We start from the raw sequence: 13,420 nt of genomic DNA, 5'->3' as shown, positions 1-13,420 counted from the left end.
GACCCAACCTTCATGACCATAGGTGAGGGTAGGAACCAAAACTGACCGGTAGATTGAGAGCTTTGCCTTCTGGCTCAGCTCTCTCTTTGTCACAACGGTGCGATAAAGTGAATGTAATACCGCCCCTGCTGTGCCGATTCTCCGACCAATCTCACGTTGCGCAATACTATATTGACAGATAAGTATGCAATATTTTGTTTATTTTGTGGAGCGATGCGTCTCGTCCGTTGGCTGTGTGGCTTAGTAGTGTTTGATTTAGAGCCCGCTACACTATAATGATCCTGTTTCATTGGCCAGTTACCGTGCCACTTGCACATGTTAGTGCACGTCAGCGCACGGGGCCACTACGTGACAAACCCTATGGAGCATACTACCTAAAGAGAGAGTGGAGCAAAAGAAAGAACACAAAAGTAAGAAAATGAGTGCTGCTCAGGGAGAAGATGAAATAACAGAGATTGAAGAGGAAACTTTAGTGGCCAATGCCTCCTCGGTAGCTTGGAAATACTTTGGCTTTAAGCCAACAGATGTTTCACTGGCTAACGCACTATGCAAAACGTGTCGAATGGTGATAAACCGCACAAGAGGAAATGCAACAAACCTACAGTATTTTCACATCTTAAAAACCACAACAAGTCACTTTACGATGAGTGCAGGCTGTCGGGACTCTTACAGGGTTTCTGCAGGTTTCACCAAGTCAAATTTAAGACTTTTTAAGACCTTTATGAATGAAATATAAGACCTATATCACGACATAAAAGTACAACGAAATGCTGAGTCACAATAGTCCTTACAAAGTAAATAAATGTATTCAAATTGAATAAAAGCGAGTAATACTGATCGGTACATATACAGCAAATTATATTAGGACTAGTGAAAGAAAGAACACCACGGAATAAAAAAACATTTCAATGAGCATTAGAGGCGTCACATGGACGTAGGAAACTTAACACCTGTTTAAAATTATTTAAGACCTAGAACAATACTTCAGTGAATTTAAAGTGCTCATATTGTCATTTTTTTTGCTTTTTCCCTTTCCTTTATTGTGTTATATATATATTTTTTTGTGTTAGAAAACACTGTTCACAAACTGCTCCAAACAGCTCTATTGTAGTCCAGCCTTTACTTCAGAGACAAACATGGTCACTTTGTAACACACGTTATAATGCTCGCCTAGCTGCTAGCATGGCACGCCCTCATACTCTGCTTCTGACTGGCTAGTAGTCCTTAGCTAGGTACTGTCAGGGCACGCCCTCATAATCTGCTTCTGACTGGCTAGTAGTCCTTACCTAGCTACTGTCAGGGCACGCCCTCATACTCTGCTTCTGACTGGCTAGTAGTCCTTACCTAGCTACTGAGCATGTGTGACTCTCAACAAAGATGGAACAGAAGTGAGAGGTCTCACTCTGTAGCTAAAACAGAGAGCTCAACACACAGGGTAGAAAGAGGAGCTGCAGCAATGTGCAGTAAAACTAAAATATGGTGTTTATAGAAATTAAACCATGTAAACCTACTCTGGCACCTCTAAATACAATTATGAACCTGGAAATGAGCATAATATGAGCACTTTTAGACCCTGAGGAAACCCTGTCTGTGTTGAATGGGTGTATGAAACCACACATTTCTTTAAATGGCCTCCCGACCTTGTATTTGCCCCTGCAGATGGCTTCGAACAGACGCTCCTTGGTGCCGTAGAAAGGCAGGCAGCCTGAGAGGAGGATGAAGAGGATGACTCCGCAGCCCCACACGTCCACAGGTTTACCGTACGGCTCTCTCTTCACCACCTCCGGGGCCATGAAGTGGGGAGTTCCTACCCGACCTGGGGGGACAAACACACAGTGGTGTGGGTGCATCACTTATGAAGTCAGGTCTTAATACAACTTCTTTGTTCTTTTACATTTTTATAGTCTCTAAACTACACAAACAAGGTATTGTTTCGGTGTGCACTTTGAGTCTTTCTGTATTTGTTCCCTACTTTTTTGGTTTTGCATTATTACACAAAAGAGGAAACTAACCTTGTGTGGGTTTCCTACTTCTTGAAACTTTGTTTTCTGGTTTTTAATGTGCAAAGTGAAGTGGACTTTTGCTGCTGTCCTTTACAGAGTTTAGAACTCTGATGTTGCTCTGTTGGTTTACTGTACTGGACATTTAAGATAAGATCAGATAAGATAAGACAGACTTTATTGATCCCACAATGGGGAAATTCACTTGCCACTGCAGCTCAATGCAGCACAACAAAACAAAAAAAAACATTAAATATTAAATAGGATAGAAAAATACACAAAGAAAGAATAAAACAGGAAATAGAAGAAAAAAATAAGAAGAGTATTAACGGTAATATGTACACTATAAACACATGTGCAAGAACTTGCGTGTGAGCCGTTGCTTAGTCCCATCTTTGACTGGAGTATGTTACTCTGTGTTCTGACCATCAGTGTAATTTACGTGGGAAATAGGGGGGTTGAAACCCCCCAATAATCACAACTTTACTGGAGGTTTTTGTCGCTTTATTGGACGTTTTTTTGGAGTTGTTCTCGTTTTTTTCCCAGTTTTTGTCGCCTTTGTGAGTTTTTTTTCTCCAAGTTTTTGTTGCTTTTTCCGACATTAGTCGCCTTTCGCTAACCTGGAAATACAGACCCAAATCTGAAAGAGTAAGGGTCTGGCAATAGAGTAATGAAAACGGCCCAACTCGAGGGGCGGCACCAAGCATGCATTTGAAAATCTCACTGCACGCAATTGGATAACACTACGACCAATCACAACAATACACGGGGTGACGTATCCAGAGCCCCGTACGCTTAGCTACCAGCAGAGCTAACTGGTAGATTAAACGCTTAGCTACCAGCGGAGCTAACTGGTAGATTAAGCTCTTAGCTACCAGAGAAGCTAACTGGTAGATTAAACTCTTAGCTACCAGAGGAGCTAACTGGTAGATTAAGCTCTTAGCTACCAGAGAAGCTAACTGGTAGATTAAACTCTTAGCTACCAGCGGAGCTAACTGGTAGATTAAACGCTTAGCTACCAGCGGAGCTAACTGGTAGATTAAGCTCTTAGCTACCAGAGAAGCTAACTGGTAGATTAAACTCTTAGCTACCAGAGGAGCTAACTGGTAGATTAAGCTCTTAGCTACCAGAGAAGCTAACTGGTAGATTAAACTCTTAGCTACCAGCAGAGCTAACTGGTAGATTAAACTCTTAGCTACCAGAGGAGCTAACTGGTAGATTAAACTCTTAGCTACCAGCAGAGCTAACTGGTAGATTAATCTCTTAGCTACCAGCGGAGCTAACTGGTAGATTAATCTCTTAGCTACCAGAGGAGCTAACTGGTAGATTAAGCTCTTAGCTACCAGAGAAGCTAACTGGTAGATTAAACTCTTAGCTACCAGCAGAGCTAACTGGTAGATTAAACTCTTAGCTACCAGAGGAGCTAACTGGTAGATTAAACTCTTAGCTACCAGCAGAGCTAACTGGTAGATTAAACTCTTAGCTACCAGCGGAGCTAACTGGTAGATTAGACTCTTAGCTACCAGCAGAGCTAACTGGTAGATTAAACTCTTAGCTACCAGAGGAGCTAACTGGTAGATTAGACTCTTAGCTACCAGCAGAGCTAACTGGTAGATTAAACTCTTAGCTACCAGAGGAGCTAACTGGTAGATTAAACTCTTAGCTACCAGCAGAGCTAACTGGTAGATTAAACTCTTAGCTACCAGCAGAGCTAACTGGTAGATTAAACTCTTAGCTACCAGCGGAGCTAACTGGTAGATTAGACTCTTAGCTACCAGCGGAGCTAACTGGTAGATTAAACTCTTAGCTACCAGCAGAGCTAACTGGTAGATTAATCTCTTAGCTACCAGCGGAGCTAACTGGTAGATTAATCTCTTAGCTACCAGAGGAGCTAACTGGTAGATTAATCTCTTAGCTACCAGAGGAGCTAACTGGTAGATTAAGCTCTTAGTTTAGGAGACCCTGGTTTGATTCCCACTGTGATACATCAACCAATGTGTCCCTGAGCAAGACACTTTACCCATAGTTACTCCAGAGGTGTGTTACCTCTGACATATGTAGCAATTGTAAGTCGCTTTGGATAAAAGCGTCAGCTAAATGACGTGTAATGTAATGTAATTACTTTGATACTGAAGAAAACTTAAAATATGTGATGATTTTTAGACAGGTTCTCTGATTTCTAGTTAGATTCATGGGCCTTTTATTTGTGATGGACATCAAAAATAAAGATATAATCGGGAAGTGGAAGTCACAATGAATTATATGTTTGTTTCATATATGATTTTTGACTCAAATTCACTCCACACAGTATATTTGCCTCCCATTTCTGCCTCTGCACCCCCCTCAGGAGGCTCTTTAAACATACACGTCTATTACCGACAATATCACGATGGTCGAAAAGCTGTTTGGAACGATGGGTTCAATTATTGAGAAGAACAGTGAATATTTTATACCCCCATGTCCCCCTGTAACATTAATCTAGTGCTGTCAAACGATTAAAATATTTAATCGCCATTAATCGCATTAATGTCATAGTTAACTCGCAACTAATCGCACATTTTTATCTATCCTAAATGTCCCTTGATTTCTTTTTGTCCCATTGTTTTTTTCTCATTTTAATGCTCTTATCAACATGGAAATGTTGATCGACTTGCTTTGTGCTTTTGTCGCCTGGCTTTGAGGAGGGGGCGGAGAATTGGCATCAGCTGTGTGCTTGGCCATCAGCTGTGTGCTTGGCCATCAGCTGTGTGTTTGGCCATCAGCTGTGTGCTTGGCTATCAGCTGTGTGCTTGGCCATCAGCTGTGTACTTGGCCATCAGCTGTGTGCCATCAGCTGTGTGTTTGGCCATCAGCTGTGTGCTTGGCTATCAGCTGTGTGCTTGGCTATCAGCTGTGTGCTTGGCCATCAGCTGTGTACTTGGCCATCAGCTGTGTGCCATCAGCTGTGTGTTTGGCCATCAGCTGTGTGTTTGGCCATCAGCTGTGTGCTTGGCTATCAGCTGTGTGCTTGGCCATCAGCTGTGTACTTGGCCATCAGCTGTGTGCCATCAGCTGTGTGCTTGGCTATCACCTGTGTACTTGGCCATCAGCTGTGTGTTTGGCCATCAGCTGTGTACTTGGCCATCAGCTGTGTACTTGGCTATCAGCTGTGTGCTTGGCCATCAGCTGTGTGCTTGGCCATCAGCTGTGTGCTTGGCCATCAGCTGTGTGCTTGGCCATCAGCTGTGTACTTGGCCATCAGCTGTGTGCCATCAGCTGTGTACTTGGCCATCAGCTGTATGCTCGGCCATCAGCTGTGTACTTGGCCATCAAGTGGTATTTCAGACTGGACGTGCTGCGATGATAGCTCAGTTCACAACGACAAAACACACAGATCACTTTGGTCTTGTCAATAGAACCATTTGGCAACTTTTTAAAAGTAAACTTTCCATTCAGAATCTTATTGGCATCCATTTCGGCGTCTCACGCTCGCCATCCACTCAAAACGTAACGTTAGCCTACTACTCTTTGGCCGGCTCGCAAGCCCAAACAAGTGTGTACGGCGTGCCTGTTGTTTAGTTTCCGGTCTAGCTAGATCCGGTGTGGTGTTGTAGTTTTTCTAACGTTACTAGTTGTTGCAACAGCATGTGAAAAAAACTACAAAGTTTGCTAGGCCAAAAAGAACGTTACTCTTGTGGTAAAAAATGTACGCCGTTAAAATGGGTTTGCGTTAACGCCGTTAATAATGTGTTTAACTGACAGCACTACATTAATCCCATCCAAATATCCACAAATATGTCCACAAATGGTTTCATCATGTTCACCAAAAGATGAACACAATTTTTTGTATTTGTAAGTGTTTATTAAGTCTCGGGTATGCTTATTGAATATGTATTGTTGTATGTTGTGTCTGAATGCGCCACAAATAAAGTTCCCTCACGGGAAAGACGACGTGCTTTTGATTTGAATTGATCTGAGTATGTACGGTTGTGTTTGCTGTACCTCCGGCCACCAGTCCCGACTCCCCGAGCTGGATGGCGACTCCAAAGCCGCCCAACTTCACCGGAGCCGAGTTCTCTTTGGACGCCAGCAGCACGCAGTGAGGCTGAGAACCAAGAGGACACAGACACATGATTTAATGCTCACATTTCTTTCCTAATTAAAGAGCGACACCCTCCTATAAATAACAAAAATCACATGTGCAAGACACGCCCAAACCCCCAAATTGTCACCCAGCACGACCTCACACACAGGATCACAGGAGAGGGATGTAGTATCTTAGCAGAATGTCAGTTTGAGTTAGTCACAATTCAGTCAATTCATTCTCAAGTTTAGTTTCTAACCAAGATCATTTCCTACAGAAATAAACAGCTCGAGGAGAAATTAATCAACTTGCAATTAGATTTTTGTGATGTTAAAATGTGGCAATGTCATTCATTATATACATCATTGGAAAACAGACAACCCAATCCAAATACTTTTTATGAAAATGTATTCTTTATTGCTCATTGCAAAGACTTAAAACACACACACACAAGGGTTAGGGACTTCTTAGTCTACATCCACGACGTTCCGCTTCCGAGATTGCTCCGGTGCCGCAGGATATTCTGCCGGATGCATGTCTTTTCGCCAGATGTCCGTCACCTTCCTCTTTCTTTGTGTTGGCATTTTAAACTCCATAGGATTTATGAGGACTATGGTTAACTGCTCCTTTATACCTGCAGCCATTTCCCTCATGAATATGGGTCAGGGGAGGAGTCATATTTGAACTCTTGGCTACCTTTTTACTTTTCTTTCTTTATTCCTTGGTTGTTATATATTCTCGGCTGTTGACTATGTGTTGAGGATGTGTGTGTGTGTGTGTGTGTGTGTGTGTGTGTGTGTGTGTGTGTGTGTGTGTGTGTGTGTGAGTGAGTGTGTGTGATATGAGGTTTTTGAAAGGTTGGCTGTGTAGTCAGTTTACATGGTACAAGGTCTAGACCAGAGCCACTAGACTGTGTGTGTGTGTGTGTGTGTGTGTGTGTGTAGCATGCTGTGTGTGGTTTTTAATAGCCTAATTCCCTTCAGAAGGGGGTAGAGAGGCAGTTGCCCTGGCAGTGGAGGAGATAAAGCACTCCAGGCGCTCTGAGATGGTTTTTTACCGCGACACACACCAACAGCACCCAAATCCGATCCTTACTTACTGCCTTCCTCCTCTTTGAAGAATCTGTTTTTATATTCCTGAGTGGGGAATCTCCTTAGCTGCTCTGTTTTCCACCGCTGACCTGAATCCCCAAGTGTTTATTCTTTCAGCTCTGCAATTAATCAGTATGCAAAATCTGAGTGTGTTATGTGACAGATTACATCTCACACACACACACACAGACCAACGTGACATTTTGATTGTGGATTTTAGGCCTGGGTCTGGCTCCCAAGTACATGTGGGGGAAACTGGAGCACCCGGAGGAAACCCACGCAAACATGGGGAGAACCCCTCACCCCACCCCACTCTGGACTGTGTGTAGAACTTGTGTGTATTTATATCTCTTGTATGTGTTCATACTTGCTGCACACCTAATCACCCTTCGGGGACACAAATAAAGTTGAAGTTGCTCCTCAGATCTCTGCAGGGTAAATCCAGACAGCTAGCTAGACTATCTGTCCAATCTGAGTTTTCTGTTGCACGGCTAATTTACAGCGGCTCCATGCGGAGCTTGGCGCCGACCAAGACGATTGTGATTGGTTTAAAGAAATGCCGATAAACCAGAACACAGTTTTCTCCCATCCCGGAATGCTGTGTGGACTAGCCAGACCTTCCTCCGCTCCGCAGCGTGTGGATGGTCTGGCAAAGCGAGACTAAGGACTTCTTGTCCAAAGCGTCAAACACCGTATCAAAAAAGCACCAAAACATTATAAACAGGAGCCCAAAACGTCGCAAAAAGTATCAAAATCGTCCGAAAGGTCCAAAACAAGTCCGAAAAAAGTCAACAATGTCGCAAAAAGAAGGAAATTTAAAAACTACTAACGAAATAAAAACGCACACTCATGCCGCCTAGCATAGCATATATTGCATTGAAGCTACGCTGAGCTTTCAGGGGTTAGGGACTTCTTGTCCATGTTGGTAAAAACTGACGGTCAATCGCAATTAATATAAAGTTTTAACATGTTATAATACATGTTGTCATGTAACAGCACACAGCTACCCTAATGTTTTACAGACATGTGAAGTGGTCGAAAGGAAAGTATGAGGATACAGAGAAAGCGCCAAAAAATGTGTAAAAAATGTCCAAAAGGCATCCAAAATGTCAAAAACAAAAACCAGTCGAAAAGTCAAAAATGCAAATAAGCTTAATAAACGTTGCGATAAACATCGGAAACTTCAAATTTGTCCAAAAAACTCACCAAAAATGTAAAAAAAAGTGGCAAAAACTACAAAAAAGCACCAAATACGTCAAAAGAAAAAGTAAAGAATTTCGAAAAAGCGTAAAAAATGTCAGAAAAAAAGCACAAAAAAGCGCCAGAAACGCGCTTATAAAGCGTCAAATACTTCATAAAAATGTCACAAAAATGTCAAAAAAATGTCAAAAATGTCAATAAAAGCATCAAAAAGTGCCACAAACGTAGAAAAAAGTAGTAGTACTGTACTCCTGCAGAGAGAGGAGACTGAAAGTATAGTACAGTACAGTAAATACAATTTTTAAACTTTCACTTCTCTGCTGTTTAACTCGTGTAAATCTTGATTTTGCGTCTGACACACACACAACTGGAGGATTTTATAATACGATGATTAACATTCGAGAGAAAGTGTTTGATTCCCCAGACCCTCGGCCTACACATTTACCTCCTATCGACCCATAGTCTCCTGGGTGGCAGTTTAAACCTGGCCTTGCTTTAATTACTGTGAGGGCATACGCTGGTATTTTGGGAGCATTTTTCTTTCACAGTTGGCTACACTCAGCGGATACCTCCATATTATAATCAGAGCCCACAGTGGAAAGCAGATTGTGTTTATACAAGTGGAGCATGCTCTGTGAATCCACTGCTCGCCCTCATGTGTGTAATCAGAAGGTCTGAAATAAGCCCTGCCCTTCTTTTTCTTTCTATCTCAGCCCACATTTCTGCACGGTAAAAGGGAAGGGGTTGACCACAGTCACAGCTTTAAGTTTTCTCTTCACAACATTACCACATTCTGCACTTCAGCATTTCTCTGCATACTTTCCGCAGCACTGCTGGGGGGAGGAAACAAAAGGAAGACTCTTTCGCAGTTGTGCTTATATTTGGACTTATAATATTTGGAGACTGAGAGATAGACAGCTGCAGAGAGTTAAAAACACAATGACTGAAGGAAAGGGTCGTGAACTTTATGAGGGTCGCATATTTTGGATAGTTTATCCTACGGATTAAACTTGGGGGGCGGAATACACTGGAGTGACTCTGATGGAAAGAAAAGGACTGTGAGAAGTGATACTCCAACGGAGATTGTGTGCAAGAAGAAACAAGAGCAAACATCCATTAATGGACTTCAATGACTTGGTGAGTACTTTGACAAGTTCCACTTTGAAGTATAAGCAGCGTCTCTAAAACTGGCTGCAGGATAAGTGCTACATGCTGTGAGCAAAGCAAGCCATTTTCCTTTTAATGCTTTTTCAGTTACTGATCTTTTGATAGGAACTGACACTTCTGCTTGTTTGTGCTTCTGTAAACTCGTCCTTTCACATTATTCATAGATGATTTCACAGAATGTTAAGACCTCTTAACTCGTAGAGAGTTATAACAATTAGGGCTGCAACATAAGATTTTTCTCATTGTCGATTAAGAGCTACAGGGATTAGACGTCTAACTGATTAATCAATCTACAGAAAAATACTATTCAGAAGCAGAAGACAGGACGGGTTGCTTGATGGTATTTTAAGCCCCTAACGTCTCCTTCCAGGCAGCGCTGCAACTGTTGACTTCAAGGCACCGAACCCTAACCTTAACCCTAACCAAAACCATAACCATTGCCTAATCGAGATCAAGGCAGCGCTGCGACCGTTGACTTCAAGGCACCTAACCCTAACCATTGCCTAATCCTAGTGCCTTCAAGGCTGCACTGCCTGGAAGGAGACGTTGGGGGCTTAAAACACCGATAAACGGACGTGTTTCCGAGCGTTAACCACAGAGCATCTGCATGCATAAACACGCAGGGTTAGCCACCCATCAATCCATCCATCTTCCTATGAACCAAACAATGTTCGATCATAAGCCCAGCTGACGCAGCGTTAAATCTACAGATCAAGTGAACATGTTTGGGTACGTTCAGATGGGACCACTGCTCTGTTTCAGCTTTGAGCTTTTACTCAAACAAAAGGGCGGATTTTGACATAATCATCATACAGCTGGACAACGCAAACCTGCACGTGAAGCAAACAACTCCTTAAACTGTTCATCCAAAGTTCTTCCCATGTTGTTTTCTTCCCATTTTGCAGGACTGAGGATCACAAAAAAACACCATGACAAAACACATCTCCACCCCGTATGCCACAACCACCTTCCAGACTCCCAACAGTTCCCTTTGTCTCACAGAGAGCAGCAAGCTGAACTTAACCGCGACCAACCAAACCTGTGTGGATAACGGCTCGCTGCAGAGCCTGCTGGCGGTGTTCTACACTGTAATCTTCACCCTGGGTCTCGTTGGGAACCTGTTGGCTCTGTGGGTTTTCTTCTACATTGACTCTAAGAAGAACTCCGTGCGGGTGTTTCTCATAAACGTAGCTTTCGCGGACTTGCTGCTGGTGGTCTGTCTGCCGTTCAGGATACTCTACCACAGCCGCGGAAACGTCTGGACGATGGGTCCCACGCTGTGTAAAGTCGTGGGCAGCCTCTTCTACATGAACATGTACATCAGCGTCGCGCTGCTGGGGCTGATCAGCGTGGATCGCTACATGAAGATCCATCGTGGCGCGCGGGGGCAGCACAGACTGCGGTCCACAAAGTGGAGCACCGTGCTCTGCGCCGTCATCTGGATTGTGGCCTTCGCTGTGATTTTGGCGTTCCTGGTGTCAAAGAATCCAGCACAGCAGAACAGGTTGGTGACACCTAGAATCAAACTCTTGGATGTATTTATTGGGGCTGGGTATTGGAACTAGATTCCTTTTACGTATTGACCGAAATAACTCCAACCAAGTAGCATCGAAACTTCTCCAGTCAAAAGATACCTGCATTCGATACTTTTTGTACCCAGATTAGAGCTGCAACTATTCGACTAATCTTTAAGATTTTCCACTGATATTTACAGTTGAAATCCCGAGTTGTTTAAGTGGATCTATTATATTGCATTTTCAGGTTTGATTCTACTAGAACATGCTTTAATGCCAAGATTACAGCTATCTGGCGATAGCACGCAGCTACTGTTGTTAGCAGTGGACAATAATAGAATATAGACGTTAAAAGCTTCTAAACCAAATACTAAGTCAACGGAATTGTTACGGAGTAATGTGACCCGGAATTGGGGATACTTTTGGGGATTGGGGAGAAACATTGGCAGCGAAGATTACATATTTTACTGCCATTAGCATGTAGCTACATGCGACAATGTGAACACCGCAGTAGCTTAAAAAATCATTTAATATTATAACATTATGACCAATCATAGAACGGCTCGGTGTTACGTGACACCGACCTGAGAGAAGAAAAAACTGTTGAAGCCAGAGCGTTCAGAACAGTTGGAAATCTGAACGCTTTAGCTCACGAGGATTTCTCTGAAATATGTTTATCTCATTATTTGACGTATTGGCCACGTTTAAGATAAAATTCCAACATTATGACATATACGGAATAGCATACTGCATTAGTCAGTTTGAGCTGACATATGTTTGCTGTTTCCAGGTGTTTCCACTACAAGCAGCTCCATGATGCAAAGTGGAAAGCCTACATCAACATCTCCGTGCTGGTCTTCTTCTGGCTCGTCTTCGTCTCTCTGATGGTGTCTTACGGAAAGATCGCCCTCAAGCTTCTGAGGACGTCACAAGAGAAGCCCAACCTGCCCAACGCATCCCGCTACGCCCGAACTTCCAGGAAGTCCTTCTTCATCCTCTTCCTCTTCATCGTGTGCTTCGTGCCCTATCACATGGTCAGGGTGTTCTACATCATAACACAGATCACAGACACGTCGTGTTTCTGGCAGGACGTCGCCAACAAAGCCAACGAGGTGGCTCTGCTGCTTTCAGCCCTCAACAGCTGCCTGGATCCGGTCATGTTCTTCCTGTTGTCCTCCTCGGTGAGGAAGGAGGTGCTGCGCTTGGTGGGCAACGTGTTCTGTGCGCAAGATTTGGCTGGAGGGAGCGGGAGCAGCTCCACCGCAGAGCAGGACGGTAAGACCAGCAGGATGGACAGAGGACAGGCAAACGTCAGCTTTACCAGCCATTTGAAGGAGAGGACGGATACTGAATTCAGCCAGGCTGTGATGTAAAGCTACTCTGAGACATGGAGCCTCCATCTTTTCCAAAAGTCAACATGACAGTAGTCTACATCGGCAACGTTTCACTTCTGTAGTTGCTCTGTTGCCGCCGGAAATTCTGCCGGATGTCCCTCATTTTGGCCGGATGTCCGTCCCCTTCCTCTATCTTTGTGTTGGCGTTCTAACCTCCGGTGGATTTGTGAGGACTATGGTTAACTGCTCCTCAGATCTCTGCAGGGTAAATCCAGACAGCTAGCTAGACTATCTGTCCAATCTGAGTTTTCTGTTGCACGACTTCAACTACTTAAAGATTTTTTTTGGCACTTTTTTTAGGCCTTTATTCGATAGGACAGCTTAGACATGAAAGGACCCAGGCGCCCAACTAAAACTACTGTTGAACGTACACATGTTCCACCAAAACATCGCGGTGTCCGGCGCTTGGTGCGGCCCAAGACAATTGTGATTGGTTTAAAGAAAAGCCAATAAACCAGAGCACGTTTTTCTCCCATCCCGGGATGCTGTGTGGACTAGCCAGACCCTCCTCAGCAGCGCGTTGGAGGAAGGTCTGGCAATGTGAGGCTATCATGACAGCAACCAGCGGCAGCAGCAAAGAAAGTGCCGCTCTCCTCAACATGTACATGTATTTCACATTGCCACTACGGCGTACAATGCAGGAACTAATGTTACAGAAGTAACATGAATGTTACTGTCTCCATAACATATCTTTATCTACAGTAGAGCTGCAAAAATGAATCGATTAGTTGTCAACTATTAAATTAATCGACAACTATTTTGATAATCGATTAATTGGTCATTTTGTCTTTGAAAAAGTAAATAATTCTCTGTTTTTCAGCTTGTTAAATGTGACTATTTTCTAGTTTCTTCTCTCCTCTGTGACAGGAAAATTAATATCTTTGAGTTGTGGACAAAACAAGACATTTGAGGACGTCATATTGGGCTTTGGGGAAACACTGATCCACATTTTTCACCGTTTCCTGACATTTTATATAGACCAAACAACTAA

At 43.4% G+C, this 13,420-nt stretch overlaps 2 protein-coding genes across 20 annotated transcripts in view; one reads left to right on the top strand and one right to left on the bottom strand.

Moving 5' to 3' along the window:
• Positions 1-13,420, bottom strand: part of caska (calcium/calmodulin-dependent serine protein kinase a) — a 214,666-nt gene that overhangs the window by 78,753 nt on the left and 122,493 nt on the right. For all 19 annotated transcript variants that reach the window (XM_036003864.1, XM_036003863.1, XM_036003866.1 and 16 more), the window contains exons 6-7: positions 5,982-6,084; positions 1,641-1,816 (exon numbers count right to left, since the gene is read on the bottom strand). In XM_036003864.1, coding sequence (XP_035859757.1) covers positions 1,641-1,816; positions 5,982-6,084 — 279 coding nt within the window. The remainder of the gene's footprint in view (positions 1-1,640; positions 1,817-5,981; positions 6,085-13,420) is intronic.
• Positions 8,784-12,579, top strand: LOC116050698 (probable G-protein coupled receptor 34). The gene is made up of 3 exons (XM_031300937.2): positions 8,784-9,491; positions 10,427-11,025; positions 11,826-12,579. The coding sequence occupies exons 2-3, from the start codon at positions 10,451-10,453 to the stop codon at positions 12,406-12,408; spliced, it is 1,158 nt and encodes a 385-aa protein (XP_031156797.2). The 5' UTR covers positions 8,784-9,491; positions 10,427-10,450; the 3' UTR covers positions 12,409-12,579.

Source organism: Sander lucioperca, chromosome 8 (genome assembly GCF_008315115.2).
Source record: "Sander lucioperca isolate FBNREF2018 chromosome 8, SLUC_FBN_1.2, whole genome shotgun sequence".
NCBI lineage: Eukaryota > Metazoa > Chordata > Actinopteri > Perciformes > Percidae > Sander > Sander lucioperca.
The sequence above is the reverse complement of the archived record's forward strand: the minus strand, read 5'-3'. Positions and strand labels throughout refer to the sequence as shown.

Coding starts and splice junctions, on each gene's coding strand:
- LOC116050698 (XM_031300937.2), top strand. CDS start 10,451: ATGACAAAACACATCTCCACCCCGTATGCCACAACCACCTTCCAGACT. Junction 11,026..11,825: donor AATCCAGCACAGCAGAACAG/GTTGGTGACACC, acceptor TGCTGTTTCCAG/GTGTTTCCACTACAAGCAGC.